The 22,273-nt window shown below is 40.2% G+C and overlaps 1 protein-coding gene and 2 long non-coding RNA genes across 3 annotated transcripts in view; 1 reads left to right on the forward strand and 2 right to left on the reverse strand.

Moving 5' to 3' along the window:
- The window catches only part of LOC123386960, a 73,178-nt gene that overhangs the window by 6,253 nt on the left and 44,652 nt on the right, over window positions 1–22,273 (reverse strand). The window lies entirely within an intron of this gene.
- On the reverse strand, window positions 2,263–8,731 carry LOC123393941 (microtubule-associated protein 10-like). The gene is given in 6 exon segments (XM_045087308.1): window positions 2,263–7,072; window positions 7,074–7,325; window positions 7,327–7,847; window positions 7,850–8,134; window positions 8,166–8,208; window positions 8,210–8,731. Coding segments are annotated over 6 exon segments (2,709 nt in total). The 5' UTR covers window positions 8,540–8,731; the 3' UTR covers window positions 2,263–5,794.
- LOC123393949 lies at window positions 8,671–19,277 on the forward strand. Its single transcript, XR_006608771.1, has 3 exons — window positions 8,671–9,395; window positions 9,823–9,929; window positions 17,940–19,277. It is a non-coding gene; the product is annotated as an uncharacterized LOC123393949 (long non-coding RNA).

Genomic DNA, 22,273 nt, shown 5'->3' on the forward strand with positions numbered 1-22,273 from the left:
AAGTATTAGTGTTAATGACAATGGAGACCACATAACCAAAATACTTTAAAAAAATCTATTTCCAGTGAAAAGCTAGACCATGATTTTAGTAAAATCCTACCTCTAGCACTGGTTCTGAGAGATTGACAGAATAAACTCATGCTGTGATCAGTGATACAGCAAGAGAGTACCATGAAATCATATATTCCAGAAAAGGAGCATTGGAACGGAAGGAAGTTCCATCTGAAAATAGGTCTGTCCTCTTAAATACTTGACTTTTGGCTATTACAGAGAATATCCAGGATAGAGAGTACTTTGCTAATGAGAAGCCAATGTTCATATTTCAGACCTTCTTTTTGGAAGATTAGAAATATTTTTCCCTCATGTTAACAAATACAGTCCCAAAGTTCTTGGAAATATTCATAAGAATTTGGATATGTAAGCAATCATTAATCATTTATTGTCAAATCTTCTGACAATAGTTTCCTCCATAGCTAAAGCAATCCATTCATTGTTTTTTATGTCATTCTGAGTCCAGAATTCAGTCCCAATTCAGTCTACAGGATTGACACCGAAATCACAAGCATGAAATACAGTACTCCACACAGTTGTTGGGTGTAAGCCCTGACATTGAAGAGTTACCCTTAATAAATCAAAAAGAAAAACTTCAAGCTTTCCAGGACAGAAGAGATAACTAAAGGAGAAACTTTTGGATAGAAAGGAGCAGCTTTCGAAGAGCCCCCATATCTTCTTTGTCTTTCAGTATGTAGACCCTGGGAGTATACTGCTCATCTGTTAGGATTTCAGCTCAGTTAGGAGTACAGCCCAATCCATTTCCTATTACTCTTGAGCTCAACTAAAAGATCCTTCAAGCATGGATTGCATGGAGCACTGGGTGTGGTGCAAAAATAATGAATACTGTTATGCTGAAAAAATAAAAAAATTTAAAAAAAAAGAACTATATTAAAACCAAAAAGGAAACAAAAAAGGAAGAAAACTGATAATATTCTTAGTTGTCAAGCTTACAAGTATGGGTTTCTGATCCTACAGTAACTAACTTAGCTACTGACTCAGACCTGTTCCAACCCACATTCTTTCTTTATGGTATATGACCTCCCCTGTTAACTTGTCTTAAACTTGGCTGATCTCCTACCCTGGTCTGTTCCCAAACACACACAAATATTCTTTACTAAAACCTGAATCTTTTGATTCCTGTTGCCATGGATCCCCCTATTCGGTTCCAATATCTGATCTGAAAGCTATCTCATCTCTTCCCAACTCATTCTCAAAGTTTCTGGTTCTTTCATTATGACTGATTTTTCACAGCTCCTTCCCCACTCACTGCATCACTTCCAAGGTGTATAAAGGGGCAAATATTTTTCTGCGTCTACTATAGAAAGACTTGAAATATCCAGAAAGAAAAATTTTAAAACAAATTTTAAAGACGTTTTTAACGCAACCTCCTATAGTCCAAGGCACATAGGTTTGCTTTGTTATTTTTAAAAAATTTGTCCTTACTTGTGGCCTGGCTCAATTCCCTTTCTTAAGGAATGGGAAGGAAATTTTGCATCCCTTCTCCCTCCAAACCCTTCTCTCACCACTGCCTAATACTCTGCACAAAGCTAGATGCCCCCCTGCTTAATATTCTGAGAAGGGCTCCTTCCTCTGTGTGGTTTTGTGGCTCTGCCCTCTGTCCTAAACAGTCTTCTTCCCTGGCCAGAAGTTCTGTCTTGCTTTATCTCCATGCTTTATCTGTTTGCCTTGTTGTGCCATGGAAAATTTGTTCAAATCTTTTGAAGAGTTGATTTCCTGAGATTTTAATTAAAAATATAGGGCCCCCTAGGACAGAAATACAGATACCATGGTATAGTCTCTGTAGTTCTAAATTTCCTCAACACTCACACGCATATTCACTGTCCATTTGCTAGGTAAATTTGGTTCAATCTTCAAACCAATCCTATAGTGAAGAAATAGTCTCCAAGAATTCATATAACATGACCAAGGATGAAAATTACCATTCGTCCATCTCCAAAGGCCAGGGTTAAAGTGTTAGTGGTCTCCCCAGTAAAACTGAAAAAGATGTTTTAAAAACATTTTGGTGTCAGGGCACCTGGGTGGCTCAGTGGGTTAAGTGTCTGCCTTCTGTTGGGTCATGATCTCAGGGTCCTGGGATCGAGCCCCACATCGGGCTCTCTGCTCGGCAAGGAGCCTGCTTCCTCCTCTCTCACTCTGCCTGCCTCTGCCTACTTGTGATCTCTGTCAAATAAATAAATAAAATCTTAAAATCAAAAACAAAAACAAAAATAAAAACATTTTGGTGTCAAAAAGCAAAAATACTAGTTTTCTCTTTGATCCCAACAACTTTTCTAGTAGATAAACCTTTAGCTGGGCTCCAGCTTCTCACATCCTCAGTTCTGCTCTGCCCCCAAGTTGCCCACGACCTGCTTCTATTCCTAAGTCGACTTCGTTTGAAGTATATTTGAGGTTCTTCAGAAAACAAACCCTATCTTCTCATTTCTCCAGCAGCTCCCACCCTGGACAAGGCTGATGGGTAGGTTTCTAATACATTTTTCATCAACCTTATTCCACCAGCATTTTATCTTCCAGAAATTCTTCAAATGGTCCTGTCCTCCAGCAGCATCTGCCTTGTTCTCCAGGGCTACTAAGGGTTCATTCTTATTTTTACATCAGTGATTTCATTGGGGTTTTGGAAGGAAAGACCAAAACCTTCCCTTAATACACAATTTTGTAGCAAAGACTTCTACCTGAATTTTCTATTTTTTTTCTAGAGTTAATACACATTATTAGCATAACAGATAAGTATTTGAAAAACAAGGAAGTAATTATATTCCTATGGCTAGGCACTCCAACCTAATGATGCTCTTCCTGAAATCTGTTATTTCCTAGAATGACAGATAAATTTCTGGAGAAAAATAGCAAAAATGCCTTGGTCTTTGACTAAGCATGTTTTCCTTGCATTGATTTAGGTTAAAAATGAGAAGGATCCAGCAAATATTGGCACGGAAATTATCATTCTGCACAATTCCAGTTATCCTAATACCAATAAAAGTGTAAGTAGCCTAAGAGATGGCTATACCTCTAGGCCCAAGGACAGTTTATGATTGGACAAATGTAAATATTGTTTATCTTGTTTATATGTTGCTTTGTTATGAAATTCCTTTGCCTTTCTAACCATGGTGTGTTTTTTGTTTATTTATGATCTTTAACTCTATGTTTGCAGAAAATAAAAGCTTGGTTCCCAAATAATTCTGTGACAAATGCACTGCTTTTATATGCATAAAATAAAAATTAATTGATATGGGAAGGGGTGGCTCTCTACAGAAAGCAGAAGCCCAAGGCAGAAAGTTCAGTATCATTGTTCCTTGTATCTGAAGCTATGGGGAGTGTACCTATGACCGAGGGAAAAACCAACATATTGTATGCATCCGCAGAGCCCTCTCAGAATCTGTGTACGTGTCATAGCTCAAAGGACTTGTCACTGTTGACAGCTGCCTCCTAAGGTCCTAACATTTTGTGGCTCACTGCTTCTTAGATCCTCTCCCATTCAGTTTTTCCCACAGCAGCTCAGCTACCTATGCTATTCAGAAAAGCTGAATTGCAGTAGCTTAGTTTTACAAACAATTAAATAACAGGTCTCCCTAATTTAAGAGCCTGAAATACTATTTCATGTTTCAATGATTTTAAGCAATTCAGGGTACAGAGAACATTTCAGGAATAGTATCTATTATGATATTCTTAAAAAACTAAGCTTCTAGGTTGTAGAATTAAAACAGGAAGTAGAATTTGAAGATAGATTGAAAATAGAAAGTACTAAATGCATGAAAAGAAGTATTTTTCACTAGAATTAAGCTATTAATACTAACACCACAATTCTAGAAATAAATACCATTGGAGTGACTTGAAGAGAATCTTATTTACCTACTTAGTTTTGTAATCTAAAGTACATTAATGCTTTAGTCTTTGTTGTACCCCAGACATACTGAATTAATCATTTTTCTCATCTATTCTCATCACAGGCAATGACTTACTCCTAATCAAATAAAATCTGATTTTTAAGGAATTATTTCTCTAATGTTTCTGACATTATTGCTTATATTTTTCTCTTCCATAGTAGTGAAAAATTGCTAACAATTTACACACCAAGCTGATATTTAGCTATAACACCTAGCATTAAATTACTTTGATTTTCTGAGATGATACACTAGATGCTTTATATTAACTGAAAAATTAAGATCATAGCCATTAGCCATTAAGAAGCACTTCATATTTCAAAACATTTACTGGTATAATTTGTGCCTTCAGGAAATTATTTCAATAATTTCTAATATTCAAACTGCCATGACCACGTATTGGTGCTCAACTGTAAATTAAAATACTCTTTTGTTTCGATTGCTTAGGTCTTTATTATTATGCTTGGGATTTAAAGCTCCCTACGATCGGGGACTTTTCTTACTCAACAAATATCCTTTCTACCACTCTACCATCCTAATCAAGATATTTTCTCAGTCCCATGAGTACATTATATTCATTCTCATATTTCTTTTATGCATATTGTTTCTCAAAATATAGTATCCTCATCTTTTACCACCTTTCTAAATTTTACTATCATTCAAAGGATAATACCTGCATTGTTATTTGATTACTTACAAAGGAAGGAAAATTAGGGCCTCACTCCATATATCTAAAAAGATCAGATATATTAAAAGTATAAAAATTAAAATATAATACATAAAAATTACATGTAAATAGTTGAACACAATAAGGTCTAAGTACAAAACCAATGAAAGAAATTATAAAGAAATGATCACTAGATAAAAACAAACTTTGCATACCTTAAAAATAACTATGGAACAACCTGAAATGACAACAATAAACTGAATTTCTATATAAGAAACTGGAAGACACCTTTCTTAGCTTCCATTCCCAAATACTTTGTTGAACATCTGCAGGCTGTTTATAGACACCAAAACAAAAATATTGTAGTCAAATAACCATGTTTCCAATAAGGATTTTCTGCTGCTTATTCTTAGAATTTTTGCTTGTTTGACTGCTTAATTCTATTGGCTCCCATCAGGTTATTTTAAATGTGTGGCCTTCATTAATTTGTTCAACACATGCTTTTATCACACCCCAACCAAGGCCAGACTGTGCTAGCTACCAGGAACATATACTGGTGGGCAAAACAGATACAGTCCCTTCCTTCGCAAAACTTAAGAAGATAAACATTAATCAAGTGATCACACAAACTGCATTAAAAAAAAAAAGTAGAGCACATGATGACATATAAAAAGGACTTTACCTATTGGGGTATGTGATGTGTATATACCAAAGATTTCCCTAAAGAATTCAAATATGTGTAAAACAGTAAGCTCTACCTACAGGGGCTGTATGTTAAACATTTTTGTACCTTTGTGCATCTCACACAGTAAGTTCTTCGATATTTGTCAAATGATTTATTCCCGTTAGAATCTGAGATTATCCTTATTAACTAGGCTTCATTTTTAATGGTGTGCCTGAAGTCTGCTTTAGGATGACTGATTTTTTCAGAGTTTAGAAAGATACTTTTATTCTTCTAAGATTAAACAACTTCAATCTTACCTAGGTTATAAGGTAATTTTATGATTAATATTGTTCAACTTAATAAATACTATCTAGACATCAAAATAACATATTTCTTTAAAAATTACCCATGTAATTTATGTACTAAAATAATGTAAAAAATTATTTAAAATTGTTTCACTAATGGTACACATAGTTTATACAAAAATAAAATGTTTTTTAAAAGCACGTATTTTCACACTGTATATCCTGGAAGTTTATTCATCACTAATTCGCAAATATCCTTGCATTGCTTGTAAATACTTAGTGAGGCAACTTCATCGTCTTTGTCAAAGTGATCTGGTGCACTGCTGTCCAGGACATTAAGTTCCAGGTGCGACAAGTTAGATGGCAGATAAGAACTCACTTGTGATGTCCGAGGTGACTGGCTTTTTTCTGAAGACTTGCAACCAGTTCTTGTTTTAAGTTTAGTAGGGATGTCCTGACCCCTCTTTAGAACTTCAGTATTATGCATACTGTTTCAATCTATCCAGTTTTCTTTCTCCTCAGTCCAATGTGATGAAGATAAATCACTGGTAGAGATACTAGACGTTTCCTCCAAACTTTTATCTTTAATCTTTGAAATATGAGATCTTTTACATGCGTATACTGCCGACCCAGCTGAAAAAGGCAGGCTAAGAACAGAACTCTTTTCACTGCTGTTTTTTCATTTGGACAGTATTGCTTCACTAGATTTACTTGTATATTGATTATGTTTTGGATTTTCTGACCCGGGACTGCTATCATGAGTTTGTAAAATTCTGCTAGTTTCCTCAGAGGTAGAGAAATCTTCAGAAGAGCAAGGGCTGGTGAAGTCATCGGAATACCTGAGTTCTGAGATGCTTTCAGAGCAACTATTTTTACATGGTTTATCTTCACCGACATCATCATTAAGAATGTCATCATCAGTGGTTTTGACCTGTTTATCTTCCATTTCTTTATCTACTACAGTTCTGTCAATAACTGCAACTTGTTGGAAAACACATGGACTTTGGACTTTCATTTCTACTTTTCCTTCCAAAATACATGCATGCATAAACCCTTGTGGAACAGTGGAATTTGCAGGCCTTACAATTTCTTCCAATAAACCATTATCTATTCTATGTTCACCACAATCTACAGTTTTTTCAGTTGCACATTTCAGTTTAGTTTCTTTAGTTGTGCTAGGGTCATCAAAAACTCCACTGATTTGCTTTGAGGTATCACTGTTTTCAGCAAAAGATGCATCTAAGCCCAAACACTCGTCTTTTGGCAGTTGGCGTGGCTTCTGATGTTGTTCTGCAAAGCTTAATACTTTAACTTTGGATGAAGGAATTCTGAGTTTTGCACCCAACATTTGTGCTTGCATTTTTCTATACTGCTTTCTTCTTTCATGTACTACCAACATATCAGGATTTGTCTGCTTTAAATGTAGTTTAAGTGTATTTGTTAAACTGTAAAGCAGCTTCCCCCTTGGGACTCTTCTGGGGGGGGGGGTCACCACTGTTCTTTTCAAAATGTTTACCTTTTTTGAGATTTTCGACTTGGTTCTTTTCATTTCCCTCCACAGGAAACTTATCCTTATATTTAGATTTACATGTGCATTTGGCAGAAGATTCTGGTGACTTCTTATCCTCAGTTCTATATAACCAGGCTAAGTGAGGATGTATTTGAGTAGGGCCTGCCACAGGTTGGTTATATAACACGGACAACTCAACCAACAAGGCATTTAACAAAGGCAGCTGCCTTTATTGTATTAATTCTATTTTGTTCAGTTTGAACATGATCTAAAGTTTGGTCACGTGCTCCTGCATCCTGAACGTGCGGAGGATTTATGGGCACTGGAGGATTTTCATGTGCCCCAGAATTAGTACGTTTCAGAAAATCAGTATGTTTGGGGGCAGTTGCGCGGTTTTCCTCCACACAAATACCATCCGGTTCCTCAGGTACATTTATCTGAGGCTTAATGGTGATTGTACCCTGTACAGGGGGCATCTTTTCTTGGGTCAAATGAGTGTAATACAGAGGAGGGGGGCAAAATGTGTTTGTTTCTATGTCTAACTCTGTGACTTCCTGATTTGGGGGGCTAACGCTCCTCACATCACTGGAATTTAAGTTGGTTTTGCCATGCTTCACAGAAACCGTGTCACCAGAATTGGTCTTACTGGGGAAAGCTCCTTCCTCCAAACCCTTCTGTGCTTTTGGGATTTTTAAAACCACGAGAAAACTGTCGGCATGTCTTGTTCTTGGCTTCTGAGCGTGGCTGCTGGTTTTTCCTGCAGGATCTGGGAACCGATCTCTCCGTGCTTCACCCCACCTCCCGTAGAAGCGACCGGCCTCTCAAGATGCCCCAACAAGCTGCTTCCTAAATCGGTTAAGTGGTAGCCCAGGGCAATGTCCCCAATCCGCTCCCCAACTTGGTTATGCAGCGGGAAACTCCCTGGATGGCCCTGGGAGCAGCCTGGGGTGGCCTGCCCCAGGACCTTGAGGGCGGCGGCAGCCAGAGAGATGCTGCAGGCACCGAGGAGCTGCGGGGCGGGCGTGGGACGCCCGGGTGTGTGTGGGGGGGGGGGGGGGGGGGAACAGCAGCAGCAGCAGCAAGGTGTAAAGCGGGGTCCAAAGGAGCTGGCTGCTGCAGGGTGGCGGGGTGCAGGCGGAAGAGACAGGACTTGCCGCGACCGAAGCTGACCAGGCCGGGTCGGGGCTCCGGGGCTGGGGCTCCGGGGCCTTCCGGAGGGTAAACCAGCAGCGTGGGGAAGTCCAGCAGGCAGAAGGCCACGGCCGGGCACAAGTCGCGCGATGGCCGTGGTGGGGATGCCCCCTCCCCCTCCTCCTCGGCCTCCTCTTGCTCCTCCTCCACCGCGGCCAGGGGCGGCGGCAGCAGCAGCCCTACTTCTAGACACACTACGCAGTCGACGAGCAGCTCCAGCGAGAAGAGCCGCTCGGAGAAGAGCGCCGCCATTGCTGTTGCCCCTGGAGACGCGGCCACTCGCCGTGGAGGGCGGAGCCGAAGCTTGGTTCTCGCGAGAGACAGGGAGCCCACAGCGCTCGTGCCTGCTCTCTCGCGAGACTTAAGCCCGTACCCTCCCCCTGCCCCGCGCGGGTCTAAACTGCGGCGGCTCTGGGATTTATCCCTGCGCGACGTGCTTTTGCTTTCCAGGTTTCAGTGTTAACACAATTACGTGTCATACGAAGCATGGTAATGTGGTGGCAAGAAATCAGACTTCTTCTTCCTTTGTTTTGTCCGCGTTTTTACCCGTGCCGATCCCCTGCAGTTTTGAGGTCAGGTCCAGTCCGAGGAAAACGGAAAGTCAATGCGGACTCCCCTTGCGGAGCAGAGGGCGGCAGCGAGCAGTTAACTCCCGGGGGGCTTCCTGGCTGCCGCCCACCCAAACGACGGGGACGCTGCTTGCAAGCGGCGCGCAGCCTCTGTCCGGGTAAATTATGGGGCACGGCGGCTGTGGTCCCACTTGCATTGAGCAGCCCCCGGTATGGGATTAACGATAACGACCCCGTGTAACGAAACGGGTACCTATGCACGTGCACACACAGCCGGGGGAGGAGATCTGAGGGCGCTCCTGCAGGTGTTAGGGGACACACACCGCTCTCCGCGAGTGGCCCGCGGCCTGGAACGAAGGCTGCTGACACGGAGAGTTTTGAGCGACGTGTAAGGACTGTGTTCGCCTAAGCTGCTCCGAAGGAGGACGTGTGCGCCCGTCACGTGTTCAGACACGTAGTTACACGAATACAAAGGACGGATTCTTCTAAGAACGCACTGAATTCGGAGCACCCTGCTGGGAGGCGGTCCTGGGGGTCAGGTGAGGGAGGGCTGTGGCTTGAACTTGGTCAGGGTCAGTGGAGAGGAGAAATGGGTGACAGAAGAGGCATTTATGAGAGGAGAATTTAGAATTTGGTGACTAGGAGTGAGAAGTTATGGGTAAAATTTTTTTTTCTGCTCCTGAAGGGGGGAAAAAATGAGGCATAGATTTGATTTTTTTTTAAAGTTACTTTGGGTTTTTGGGATTGTAGAGTTTGAGGTTCCTGCCAGACATGATGTGAATATGTTTAATTTTAGACAGCCTTATCATTTATAGTTAAATTACATTACATCAAAGCTCAGAAGAACATTGTGAAGCTCGAGGGAAATTCAGAATTGGAGGGATTTGATGCTTTAGTGTGAAGACTGAGGGAGGTTTCATTGCAGTAAAAAAAAAAAAAATTGAATATACTACTCTTGGCCTTAAGAATCGTACTAGCTACTTGCAGAGGAAACGTTTGTCAAGTGACATGCTTCATGGACGGACAGCACAGAGCAGTACAAAGCAATATATTCACAAGTGGAGAGCACTGAGGTAGAGTCCATATGTGCATCCAGTAAATCATTTAGGTAGGGTTAATAATGTGGAATATTAGCATTTGTGTGTCTCCCTGCATATACATACAGGGAAACCCTTTTCTATAAGGACATTGCTTCCGGAATTTGTTAAGTGTCTACAGAGGGACTATATTCCTTGCCCAGATACTCTATATGGTTTGTATTCCAGTATATGAATAATGTTTTATAACTTTAAATAGTGCTAAAATTAACAAGTAGAAGTTTTGCTATGGAAATTAAAAAGTTTCAGTGTCCATAGGTCATACATGGAGAAATAGCAGAGTGCCATGGCGGAGGGCCCAAATTCCGTAGGCCAATGACTGTCTCAAATCCTGGCTCTATGACCATATACTAGTTTCTCAACAAATTGTGAATCATTTTCCTCATCCAAAAATAATGAGGTATTTATAGTATCTTACCTTATAAAAACAATATTAATATTACATTATTATTATAATAATATACATAGTATACTATATTTGTACTATGTAATGTAGTATATTTACATAGCCTGGCAACTTGCTAAAATAAATACCATTTTACTTATTACTTACCATATAGACTTTTTAGTTTTAAAGCACTAAGCTATGAGTTAGAGTAAATAGCTTATCTGACATGAGCCTATTGTTCTCAATATGTAAAAGTTTATATGCTCTGTACTTTACCTTTCATGTGTTAGCCAACTTTTTTTGTTACAGGAGAAGGCAGGAAGAAGATAGAAACTATGGATTAATGCACATTAACACTTTAAGATAAAAATCTGCTATGCAATGTTAAGGAGTTTGAAGTTTACTGTGGGGGTGGCATGAATTAAGATGTTGGCAATGGCGTGGAGAGAAAACACACTCAAGAAATAGAGCGATTTAATGGGACTGACTGACTGGGTGTGAGGTGTGCGGGAACAGAAGGTGAAACACAGGTTTCTACTTTAGGCAATTAGATTGATGGGTCAGATACAGAGAAGCAGGATTTTTTGTAATTGCTGTTAAAGAAGGAACTGGGAGAAGCCAGAAGAGAAAACTATGAATCTCATTATCTGATATGTTGAGTGTGATATCCATCCAGGTGGAAGGTAGAAGTTAAATTTAGGAATCTGCAACCTTGAGAGATCTAGGCTGGAAATACAGGTTTACAAGACACCAAGATGGTGATGGTAACCTAATTTCTTCATAGAAGGCATAAATTATAAATAAATATGGCACTGAGACTTTTTTTTCTTTTTTTATGTGAGTTATCTCGGGACTCTGCAGACTGTAGGAATTTTGGCTTGATTTCTAAGGAATTAGGATGAGATACGATGCTAACATCCTTTTCTGGGGCAATAACTTTAGGGTGAAAAGAGACAAAGTTGGAATCATTAACTAAAGAAAGGCATGATGAGACTAATAATTTTGAGAGGAAATAGTCCCTAGATTAATGAAACTGATTGAACTGTCAGTCTGGCTCTCTAAAGTACATTGTATCATAAGGGCTGTAGACCCCAGGGACAGATCTCGCAGATGGGATGGGTTAGCAGGAATTGTAACAAAATGGCAATAGTAGAATTAAGTAAGAGCTGCATTGAATTTTGGGTGGCTGGTCTACTTTGGCACAGAAATGCAAACATGTGGGAAAACATCAGCTCCTGCAGGAGCGTGGTGGGGCTGGCAGAAAACCACTTAGATGTCATGGCTCCAACCTGGTTTACTCAGCTTCGGAAAATGAAAGTTAGCTAAGGTGCTACTGAGGGACGTAAAATGGACTTGAAATTCTATGGGCCAAACAAATCCCACGTAGGAGGAATCTGTTACTCAGGGACCATGAAAATGCCCAAGACTTAGTCTAGAAACACCAAATACTAATTCCAAGCCCCATTAGTAAAGGCATTCTGCTGTCTGCAGACTTCTGGATTAGTCCAGATTAGCTCCAATATTAGATATAACCACCTGTAATTGATGTGGGCTGAGAGGGTTGAAGATGATTGCCAGAAGGAAGGTCTAATGCTGAGTAATGAGACAGGCTACATGGAGCTAACTAGGGGGAAATCTACAAAAGGCTTAGACCTAACCTTGGGCTTATTGTGAAAAAATTGAAGCTTTCCCATTAAGATCAGGAACAAAGTGAGGGTGTCCCCTTTTACCACTGCTTTTTTTTTTTTTAATTTCTTTTCAGCACAACAGTATTCATTGTTTTTGTACCACACACAGTGCTCCATGAAATCCATGCCCTCTCTAATACCCACCACCTGGTGCCCCCAACCTTCCACCCCCCCACCCCTTCAAAACTCTCAGATTGTTTTTCAGAGTCCATAGTCTCTCATGGTTCACCTCCCCTTCCAATTTCCCTCAACTCCCTTCTCCTCTCCATCTCCCCATGTCCTCCATGCTATTTGTTATGCTCCACAAATAATGGAAACCCTATGATAGCTGACCCTCTCTGCTTGACTTATTTCACTTAGCATAATCTCTTCCAGTCCTGTCCATGTTGCTACAAAAGTTGGGTATTCGTCCTTTCTGATGGAGGCATAATACTCCATAGTGTATATGGACCACATCTTCCTTATCCATCCGTCTGTTGAAGGGCATCTTGGTTCTTTCCACAGTTTGGCAACCATGGCCATTGCTGCTATAAACATGGGGGTACAGATGGCCCTTCTTTTCACGACATCTGTATCTCTGGGGTAAATACCCAGTAGTGCAATTGCAGGGTCATAGGGAAGCTCTATTTTTAATTTCTTGAGGAATCTCCACACTGTTTTCCAAAGTGGCTGCATTAACTTGCATTCCCACCAACAGTGTAAGAGGGTTCCCCTTTCTCCACATTCTCTCCAACACATGTTGTTTCCTGTCTTGCTAATTTTGGCCATTCTAACTAGTGTAAGGCCTACCACTGCTTTTCAACATTGAACTGGAATTCCTAGCAATAAGACAATAAGAAAAGAAAAGGAAGGAATATAAGGTATATCGATTGGCAAGGAAGAAATAAAATTGTCTTTGCTTGCAGATGACATGGTCATCTATGCAGAAAATCCAGAAGAACTGCCAAACTCTTGGAGCTAATAAGTGATGATAGCAACATTGCAGGTTATCAAGTTAATATACACAAGTCAGTAACTTCTCCATATACCAGCAATGAATTTGAAATTTGGAATTTGAAATTAAAAATGTAATACCATTTATTTTGGTACCTCCCCCAAATGAAATATTTGGGTATAAATGTAACAAAATATGGGTAATATCTAAAACCTTGAGTGTCCCACAGGGCTAATAAGGTCAAAACTAGCAGAAAATTTAAAGCTTGTTTTTCTGAGAACTGTTTCTCCCTAATCAGCTATTGTATCTCCTCTGACCCCACTGGCACATCCACTAGCTCTCTCTGCAGAAGCCTGGACTCAGTGTCAACTGATAAGGCCCAGCTTATGAACAGGCAAGACCGTGCATTCCTTACCCGAGCTAACAAACCCAAGACCCCATCCAGCTTACACCAGTTCTCACAGCATGCCGCATCTTGTCCTAAGCTAACTTCCTGACATCAGGGGCTGAATTTTGCCTTCTTCTGGTGTGAAGTCTCCACCCCAAAGTGAACTGGGGCGCATGTTCCATATATGTTCCATGCTCCATCTTTCTTCATGAAGAGTTGTTTTCCCACCCATTTCATCAATATGTATATAGTCTCAACCTTGTTCTCTCTGCCTTCGGAGCGGTGAGTTTGAGACTCATTTGGCTGCCTCTCTTTCCTGCTGCCCACCCAATGTCTCAGTGATCATATTTGCTGTTCTGTTATAGATTTATACTGAGGAAAACTAGAAAACTCTGACAAGATCAGAGAAAAACTAAATAAATAGAGTCATGTCTATGGACAGGAAGACTCAATATTGTCAAAATGTCCTTTATTCCTGACTTGACTATAGAGTCAACGCTGAGCTAATCCAAATCCCAGCAAGTGACTTTTGTGGTTATTAACAAACTGGTTCAGAACTCTAGACTGAGAGGCAGAAGGCCCAAAATAGCCAACACAGTATTGATGAGCAGAGTTGGAGAACTGACATTACCATCTTCAAGTCTTACTATAAAGTAAATAAGACTTTATTTACCCTATAGTAAATAAGACAGTGTGGCATTTGTGAAAGCACAAATAAATCAATGGGACAGAAGAAAGCCCAGCAATAGACCCATGTAACTATCATCAGCTGATTTTTGACAAAGGAGCAAAGGTAATAGGAAAAAAGCAAAGGCAGTCTATTCAACAAATGCTGCTCAAGTAGCTGGACACCTACACTGGAAAAAAAAAAAAACAACACAACTTTCACAAAAATCAATTCAAAATGGATCACAGTCTTAAATGCAAGACATAAAACTCCTCGAAGATAACATAGGGAAAATCTAGATGACCTTGGGTTTAATAAACACTTTTTAGATACAACTCCAAGTGCATGATCTGTGAAAAAAATAATAAGCTAGATTTTGTTAAAATTAAAAGTGTTTTGTGGTGCCTGGGTGGCTCAGTGGGTTAAGCCTCTGCCTTCAGCTCAGGTCATGATCTCAGGGTCCTGAGATCAAGCCCCACATTGGGCTCTCTGCTCAGAAGGGAGTCTGCTTCCTCCTCTCTCTGCCTGCCTCTCTGCCTACTTGTGATCTCTGTCTGTCAAATAAATAGATAAATCTTAAAAAAAAAAAGAAAAAAATGTTTTGCTCTGTGAAAGACACTGTTAAGAGAATTAAAAGAAAAGCCAAACCCTGGGAGAAAATATTTTCAGAAGACATATTTGATGGAGACCTGTTTCTCAAAATATGTGAAGAATACTTAAAGTGCAACAATAAGAAAACAATTGACCCAAATTTTGGCCCCCTAAAATGGGCCAAAGACCTGAAAGGACACCTCACCAAAGATGATATGTGAATGGAGAATAAGCATGTAAAAGGATGCTCCAGGGGTGCCTGGGTGGTTCAGTGGGTTAAGCCTTTGCCTTCGGCTCAGATCATGATCTCAGGGTCCTGGGATCGAGCCCCGCATTGGGCTCTCTACTCAGCAGGGAGTCTGCTTCCCTTTCTCTCTCTCTTTCTCTGTCTCTCTGCCTACTTGTGATCTCTCTCTCTGTCAAATAAATAAATAAAATTTTAAAGTAATAATAAAAATTAAGAAAAAATTTAATAAGGATGCTCCAAAAACTGTATCATCAAGAAGATGCAAAGGAAAGCAACAGAGTGATACCACACACGTCTATCAGAATAACCGAGATCCACAAAATTGACCAAATGCTGATGAGGGTGTGAGTAGTGGGATTCTCATTCATTGCAGTGGGAATGCAACATGATACCACCACTTGGGAAGACAGTTTGTTAATATCTTAAAAATGTAAACCTATTCTTACAATACAATCCAGCAATCACTGTCCTTGGTATTTATTTACCCAAAAGAATTGAAAACTTAACAGCTACACAGAAGCCTGCTCATAGGTGCTTATAGCAGATATTTCATAATTGCCCAGTGACAGTCAAGCAATCAAGATGTCTTTTGGTAGGTGAGCAGAAAATTAACTGTGGTACTTCCAAACAATAGTACCTTATTCAGTGCTAAAAATAAAATAAATAAAATAAAATAAAATGTGGGCTATGAAATCGTGAAAAGACATGGAGGAAAACTACCTTGATATATTCTGTTAGTGGTCAAGATGACTTGCTTTTAAACTTCAGAATGTGTGCAAGGTTTGAATGTGGATCTCTTTTTCTTTCTTTCTGGTTTTGTCATTCCCTTCCCCTCCTAAGTTTCTGGATAGGGGAATTGTAGCTTTTTCTATTATGCTGTCATTAAATCCAAGGCAGGGTTAGGATCAGAACCATGAATTCCACTGTGAACTTGTCCCAAGGCTCTGCACTGCATCTTCAATTTTTATTTTAAACTTTCCAGAACTTGATACTGGAAATCCCTTCTCTTAAGCTGGCCAAAGAGAAAGACTGAGGGCTGGGTGGGAGGGAAGGCAAGGCATGGGGGTTGGAGTGTAAGCAAGCAAAAGTAGTACTAGTGATTAAAGGGGAAGAGGGACCTAAAAGACCAATTGGATAAATCTCTTCCAGAAAGAAATTAAGGGAAATCACGCAGCATCTTAAGGCTTTGAAGGCATGAGTTCATTAATAAGCTCAGTGTTGCTGAAGATTGATAGAATGGTTTAGTGAGAGCTCTGTGATGGTCCTTGGCAGTTAGAAACTTGGCCTAGAGGAATCGACATAGGCTTTGAAGTCTAAGGGTCCTGATTCCAATAGCAGCTTCTTCATTTCATAGCTGTATAACTCTGGGACAAGTTCACCAACTCTGGGAAGTTTGCACCCAGAATTTCCCGTGGATTCTCAAACTGTGGCATGCACATTCAAAACCAGACTTGGGCCCAGACAATTCTGATGCACGTGTGTCTGCAGAAGCATCTGAAGAAAGTATGTTTGTATAATTTACTTTAACATGAACATGAGCTACGCTGCTATAACAATGTCTTTGTTAAACACTTAATTTTTAAGTATTCAATGCAGCTCTGATTTTTACTCAACAATGTTTCTGGCAGCCATAACTCCACCTATGATTTTCTTCCAACACTCTGAATAGATACTAAGTCAATCATGTTTAACAAATGGTTTTTATCAGTTTAATTAACAGGAGAGCCTTACCAAACACAAGTTTTTAGGCATCATACTGAAAGATTTAGTGGTTTAATGTCTGTACTTTAAAAAAATATATTTCTGTAAAAACAAGCAAAAATGGTAAAATGCTAATGAAATATTTTTAAAAAGCATATATGGAATAGATTTAATATTCATGATATTGTTAGTTTTGTTATGAAAATACATATTTAAATGTTATTAAGAAATCTATATAAACCCCATCAAAAGTGTCCTGTTGCTCCTAACACTTGGTGTGTGTGTATGAGGAAGATGAAACAAGAATGATAACAAGGTATGGTTTTTCAGTCTCTATGTCAATGTATACCTGACAACTCAGAGTCTAATGCTTGAGAAACTGGCATGTATGTTTACTAAGTTTGTAGTGATGACCTTCTGAATTATTACGAAAATCTGGCTCTATGTGGCTGCATGGTCAAGCAAAATCGTTAATAATGTGTAATTCTGGATTATTAAAGAGTGAAATCAAGATCTTTCTCTTTGGAAGAGCAAAATCCTGGGGGTTAAAGAAGTCTCGTAAAATACTAGTACCTAATTATATGACCAGGAATTAACTTCTTAATGGACAGACATGGAAGGAGAAGTGAGCTTGTTTCAAGTAAAGGAAATTTGGGATAAAGATTATAAAACATATGTAATGAACACAAGAAGCCATTACTTCCTGTTATGCACTGTTTCCATACCCTCTGTTTCGGTTTCTCATTTATAACCTCCATATTTCCTACAGTACTTTCAACATTATCTTTTCTACCTCTGTTTTTTCAAATTGTGTTTTGATAACTGCAGTGATTTTATTCTTGTTTTTCCAGTTATTTCCTGTGATATAACATGGTTCATAATACAACTTCTTGTGGTCTTATCTCTTTTAGAATGTCTTATCTCTTTAAGAATGTCTTATTTACCTATTTTATGTTCTTGCACACCCAAAGCCATTATTTGTTGTTATTTTATAGTAAAAACTAGTGACAACATTTAGACATTACATGACAACATTTTTCAGGTGAATTACCACTTGCTTATCCTGTCTTCTCCTGTTTCCTATAATAACTTCAAATATATCTTGTGATTGCTGTTGTTGTTGCTGCTGCTGCTGTTGTTGTTGTTGTTATTATTATTATTATTATTATTATTAATTTTAATTCCTGAGTACTAACATAGGTGAGTTTTTCCTGATCCAGGCTTTCCCATGGGGTGAACAGAGAACCGTACTCCAAACTGGCAAGAATATTTCTTAACAAGGGCACTGCATCCTATCCTCAATCTTTACTATTCTTCAACTGAGAGAAGTCCTTTTAGTTTTTTCAAGTATAAAGTCTTTTTCATTTTCTATTACTTCACAGATGGACTGACTACAGCTTTCCAACACAGCCTGTGTCTGCGAGTCCTCCTTCTACCCCATCCCTCTGCTCCTCAGAAAGCAAGCCAGTACAGAGAACTACCACCACCATGAAAGTCCTTCCTGCTGTTCTAAGAGATCAGGTTTGACAGTGTGAGGTTCCACCTTCGGAAGTAGCAGCTCTGAAATCTGCAGCTCGGCACACACCTGCAGTGGGTATTTCACTGCTATTAGCAACCCTTCCCCTTGTTGTGTCATTTAACTTTCTTCTTGTTCTTTCAAAAGTGGGGTTTGATTTACATCTGTTAGTTGTTCTTGTATTCCTTTCCTGTTTATGTTTCCATCTTCAGACCTGAGGTCCATTTACTTCTCCTTGAAATACATTCTTCTCTTGGCCTCCAGAATATCATATTCTCTCAACTTTAGTCCATCCTCACAGATTCCTACAACTGTCCTCACCACTCAGTCCCCCTCATTTTCATCACTTCTAAACCCCTAAACCTTGTGGGGCCCCAGGATTCAGCCAAAAGATCATGTCTCTCCTTTATTTATACTCACAAGCAAGAAGATCTCATACAGTTCCCATGACTCTGAACATCTTCACACTGCTGGTGTCCACACTTACATACTGTTACACATAGTTTAACCACTGAAAGACTAAAAAATTTCTGAAAGAATATATAACTAAAAACTAATAGATGCAAAAGAGTATAATTTTTAAAAAATCCAGAAGGAGTTGTGAAATGAGGAATAAAACAAGAAAGAAGACATGGTACATAAAGAAAAGAAATAGCATGACTGCAGGCTTAAGTCCAGTTATACCAGTAAACATAAATGGACTAACTAATCTAAATAAGAAATTTTAAATGTCAGACTAGATTTAGCAAACAACTACTGCTTTCAGTTTATAAGAGACACACTTTAAATTTAAGAGCACAGTAAGGCTGACCGTAAAGAATAGAAAATAATATACCATGAAAATGCAAAAGAATGCTGCTGTAACAATGCTAATACCAAAATCAGCCTTAAAGGCAAAAGTATTACTGCATATATGGAGACAGGCACTGCATAATGGTTGAAGAGTCCATTAAAAAATGGGATGTAACAATCCTAAATTTCCATTTGCTGAATTAATACAGCCTCAAGAAATATCACAGTTGGGAGATTTGAAAACACCTTTCTTAGTATCTGACAGGACATCAGACAAAAGACAATCAGAATACAAAGGACCTGAAAAAATACCAGTGCAGGGGGCGCCTGGGTGGCTCAGTGGGTTAAAGCCTCTGCCTTCAACTCAGGTCATGATCCCAGGGTCCTGGGATCAAGCCCCACATTGGGCTCTCTGCTCGGCAGGGAGCCTGCTCCCTCCTCTCTCTCTGCCTGCCTCTCTGCCTACTTGTGATCTCTGTCAAATAAATAAATAGAATCTTAAAAAAAAAATACCAGTACAGAACATTATACAAAACAATTACAGACTATACCTCCTTCTCAAGTGTGCACGGAACTTTTATGTATTGACAAATTTCAAGCAACTGAAATTATTTCAAGAAACTGAAATTCTATGTATTAAGTTAGAACTCAAGAACTGAAGGATAACTAGAAAAAAATGATTTTAGAAGCAACTCACTTCTCAACAGCCCATGGGTCACAGAAGAAATCCTGAAGGTTTGGGGGGTGTGGAACCTAAAAGAAATGCCCATGGCAGGCCTGCAGCTCTGCCGCGGCCAGGGTCCACACAGCTGTGACTGTGAACCTGCCAATGGTAAATTAGCTGTTAGGAGTTGCTGCAAAATAGGCACTAAGGGAAGGGGGGAAAAAAGGAATTTTTTAAAACAGCGTTGTATTGTTTTGTGGCTACTACACCCAAATATGTGGTAGAAGAAAATATGGCATAAGTCCTAAAGAAGGTGAGGAATTTTTTTAAAAGATTTTATGTGTTTGAGAGAGAGAGAGAGAGAGCACACATGAACAAGCAGTGAGAGTGGCAGAGGAAGAGGGAGAAGCAGGCTCCCTGCAGATGCGGTGCTCAATCCCAGGACCCTGAGATCATGACTTGAGCCACCCATGCACCCCTATGGGTGAGGATTTAGTGTCCCTGTCTAGAAAATTACAATACTGGAGGTAGAGCAAGCCTCTATGACTGAGGATTTTGCCTAAGAGAGGGAGTGTGCAAAGGAGAGAACATGACTAGGGAGGCAATGTCCAAAAAGAGACTTTGGAAGCTGTCTTTTGGAAAAGTCATTTTGAGCTTGCTAATCAGCTCTTGTTAAAATCTGATGCTTAACCCACTGGAGACTGATGATGGGTCCCTAGCCTGCCGAACCCATTTTTTGGGTAGATCAACTTGGAATCTACCTACAAGAAAGGTTTTGTTGGTAGCTCTCCAAAGCCTGGAGTCACAGAGGTTTTTCCTAGATGCCTGCTCTGTTGTAGCCTTCAGCTCTGCCAAGCAGATGCTGTGACTATGATATGTTGGAAGCCAGCCCTGTGGTGCTGTGAGCTATGTAAACACCATGGATCCTGGCAGAACCATCCAGGTCATTACCATGGGGCTAGCTCTGATGCAAGGACCTGCACACAACCCAGACCACAGAAGCAAACTGTATTCTGACCTCAGGATTCCTGTGGAAGGTACAAAGTGGTGGGGCAGTGAATCAAAACTCAATTTTAACTTTCTCTAGAGGCTATCTCACTACTGTTGACTTTCCAAGAATGAGCAAGAATAAGTTTATCTGTGCCACCTCCTTCCTGGCAATCACACCTTAGCAAAGCAAACTATTGAATGCAGCTATCCTCAAAAAGGGATGGTCTCAACTCTATTTACTGGGTATGATTAGGAAAAAGGATATGCATATGTGGGAGCAGTGGCAGTAGATGCACTTATTTTGAGAATTCTGAAAATTCAAGATCTCACCCTGAACACTCCCCTGGACATGACATATCTCTTTCTCCTGTCAGCTACTCCAGGCCAAGAGGATGGCCAAGGAACAGTTTCAAGGATTAGAATTAATTCTGTTTAAACTGTGTAAAAATGTTTTTCTTTTAAAGGGCTTTGGTCTCCCTTTCACTCAGACCCCCAAGATGAAATTCTGGTGGAGAGTAGAGATAACTGGAAAAACATGAAGTTACAGTTACCAATAAGATACACAGATTTTGGGGCACCTGGGTGGCTCAGTTGTTAAGAGTCTGCCTTCAGCTCAGGTCGGGTTCTCTGCTCTGCAGGAAGCATGATTCCCCCTCTCCCACTCCCCCTGCTTGTGTTCCCTCTCTGGGTGTCTCTCTATCGAATAAATGAAATCTTAAAAAAAAAAAGATACACAGATTTTTAACAATGTAAGTAAAGCAAAAACTCTGACACCTGGGAAAGTGAACCTTTATAACAACATGGGGACGGAGTTCTTGTTCACCTTTGTCCTTCCAACCCATCCCTGGAGCTCTCCCAGAGGAGAAATGCCTCTGCTGCTCTCCCTAACTGCCATCCATCCTGCTTCGCCCAACGACAAACTGTAGTGGATCCCAGGCATTCAAACTGGCAGCTGCTTCTCTCATGCGTGCTTGATGTTCTGATCAAAAGACAGAAGATAACAGTCCCTACCTTTTCCCTGCGGAACACCTTGAAGTGTCATGCACACCTTAGAGAACTGGGGCGGTTGGAATGGGTCATGGACAAGCGGGACTGTTTGGAACTGACTGACTTAAGGCAGTCCCTCTGAAGAGACAACAAAATCAAAGATTTGGACTAGTGGGAGTGGGGATTCCAAAGCTCACCATACAGTGAGAAGTCATGCTAGGGGCCAGGTTTGGGGCAGAGTTAGGGGTACTCCTAACAACTGAAAAGATCTTTCTTTCCAGGTATACTCTCTGGGATTGTGCTTTTGTGTGTGCATGTGTGAAAATAAACCACTCATTTGCAATCTAAGTGTGATCTGCAACCAGGAGTGATTATCAGAAGCTTTCAAGTATTTGAGGAAATACCCAGTAGTGCAACAGACCTTGGACATGCCCTCTGGGAGTAGGTTGACCTATACTACAGTTATTAGAAAGTGGTACAGAATCTGTTCCTGTCTTGAGCTGAAACGCTTCATGACCCTGCCTCAGCCTGCAAGGCATTCAAGTCAGCTTCAACTGGCTGGCCAGAGCTCTATGGGTAACAGAATGTGCCACAGCTCTATGGTAAGAGAATGTCCTTGTAAGCCAAGGCAAAGTCTGGGCAAAATGCTAAGACAAATTTCTGGCCCTGGATTGGTGCCCTGGGCCAGGTAAAAAGGCAAACGGAAATGAAGAGCATCTAGCTTTCTAAGACACATCTTGGTGGTTAAAGACTAAACCAAAATGACT

This window comes from Mustela putorius, unplaced genomic scaffold, assembly GCF_011764305.1.
Source record: "Mustela putorius furo isolate JIRA1106 unplaced genomic scaffold, ASM1176430v1.1 tig00001093_pilon_pilon_pilon, whole genome shotgun sequence".
NCBI classification, from domain to species: domain Eukaryota; kingdom Metazoa; phylum Chordata; class Mammalia; order Carnivora; family Mustelidae; genus Mustela; species Mustela putorius.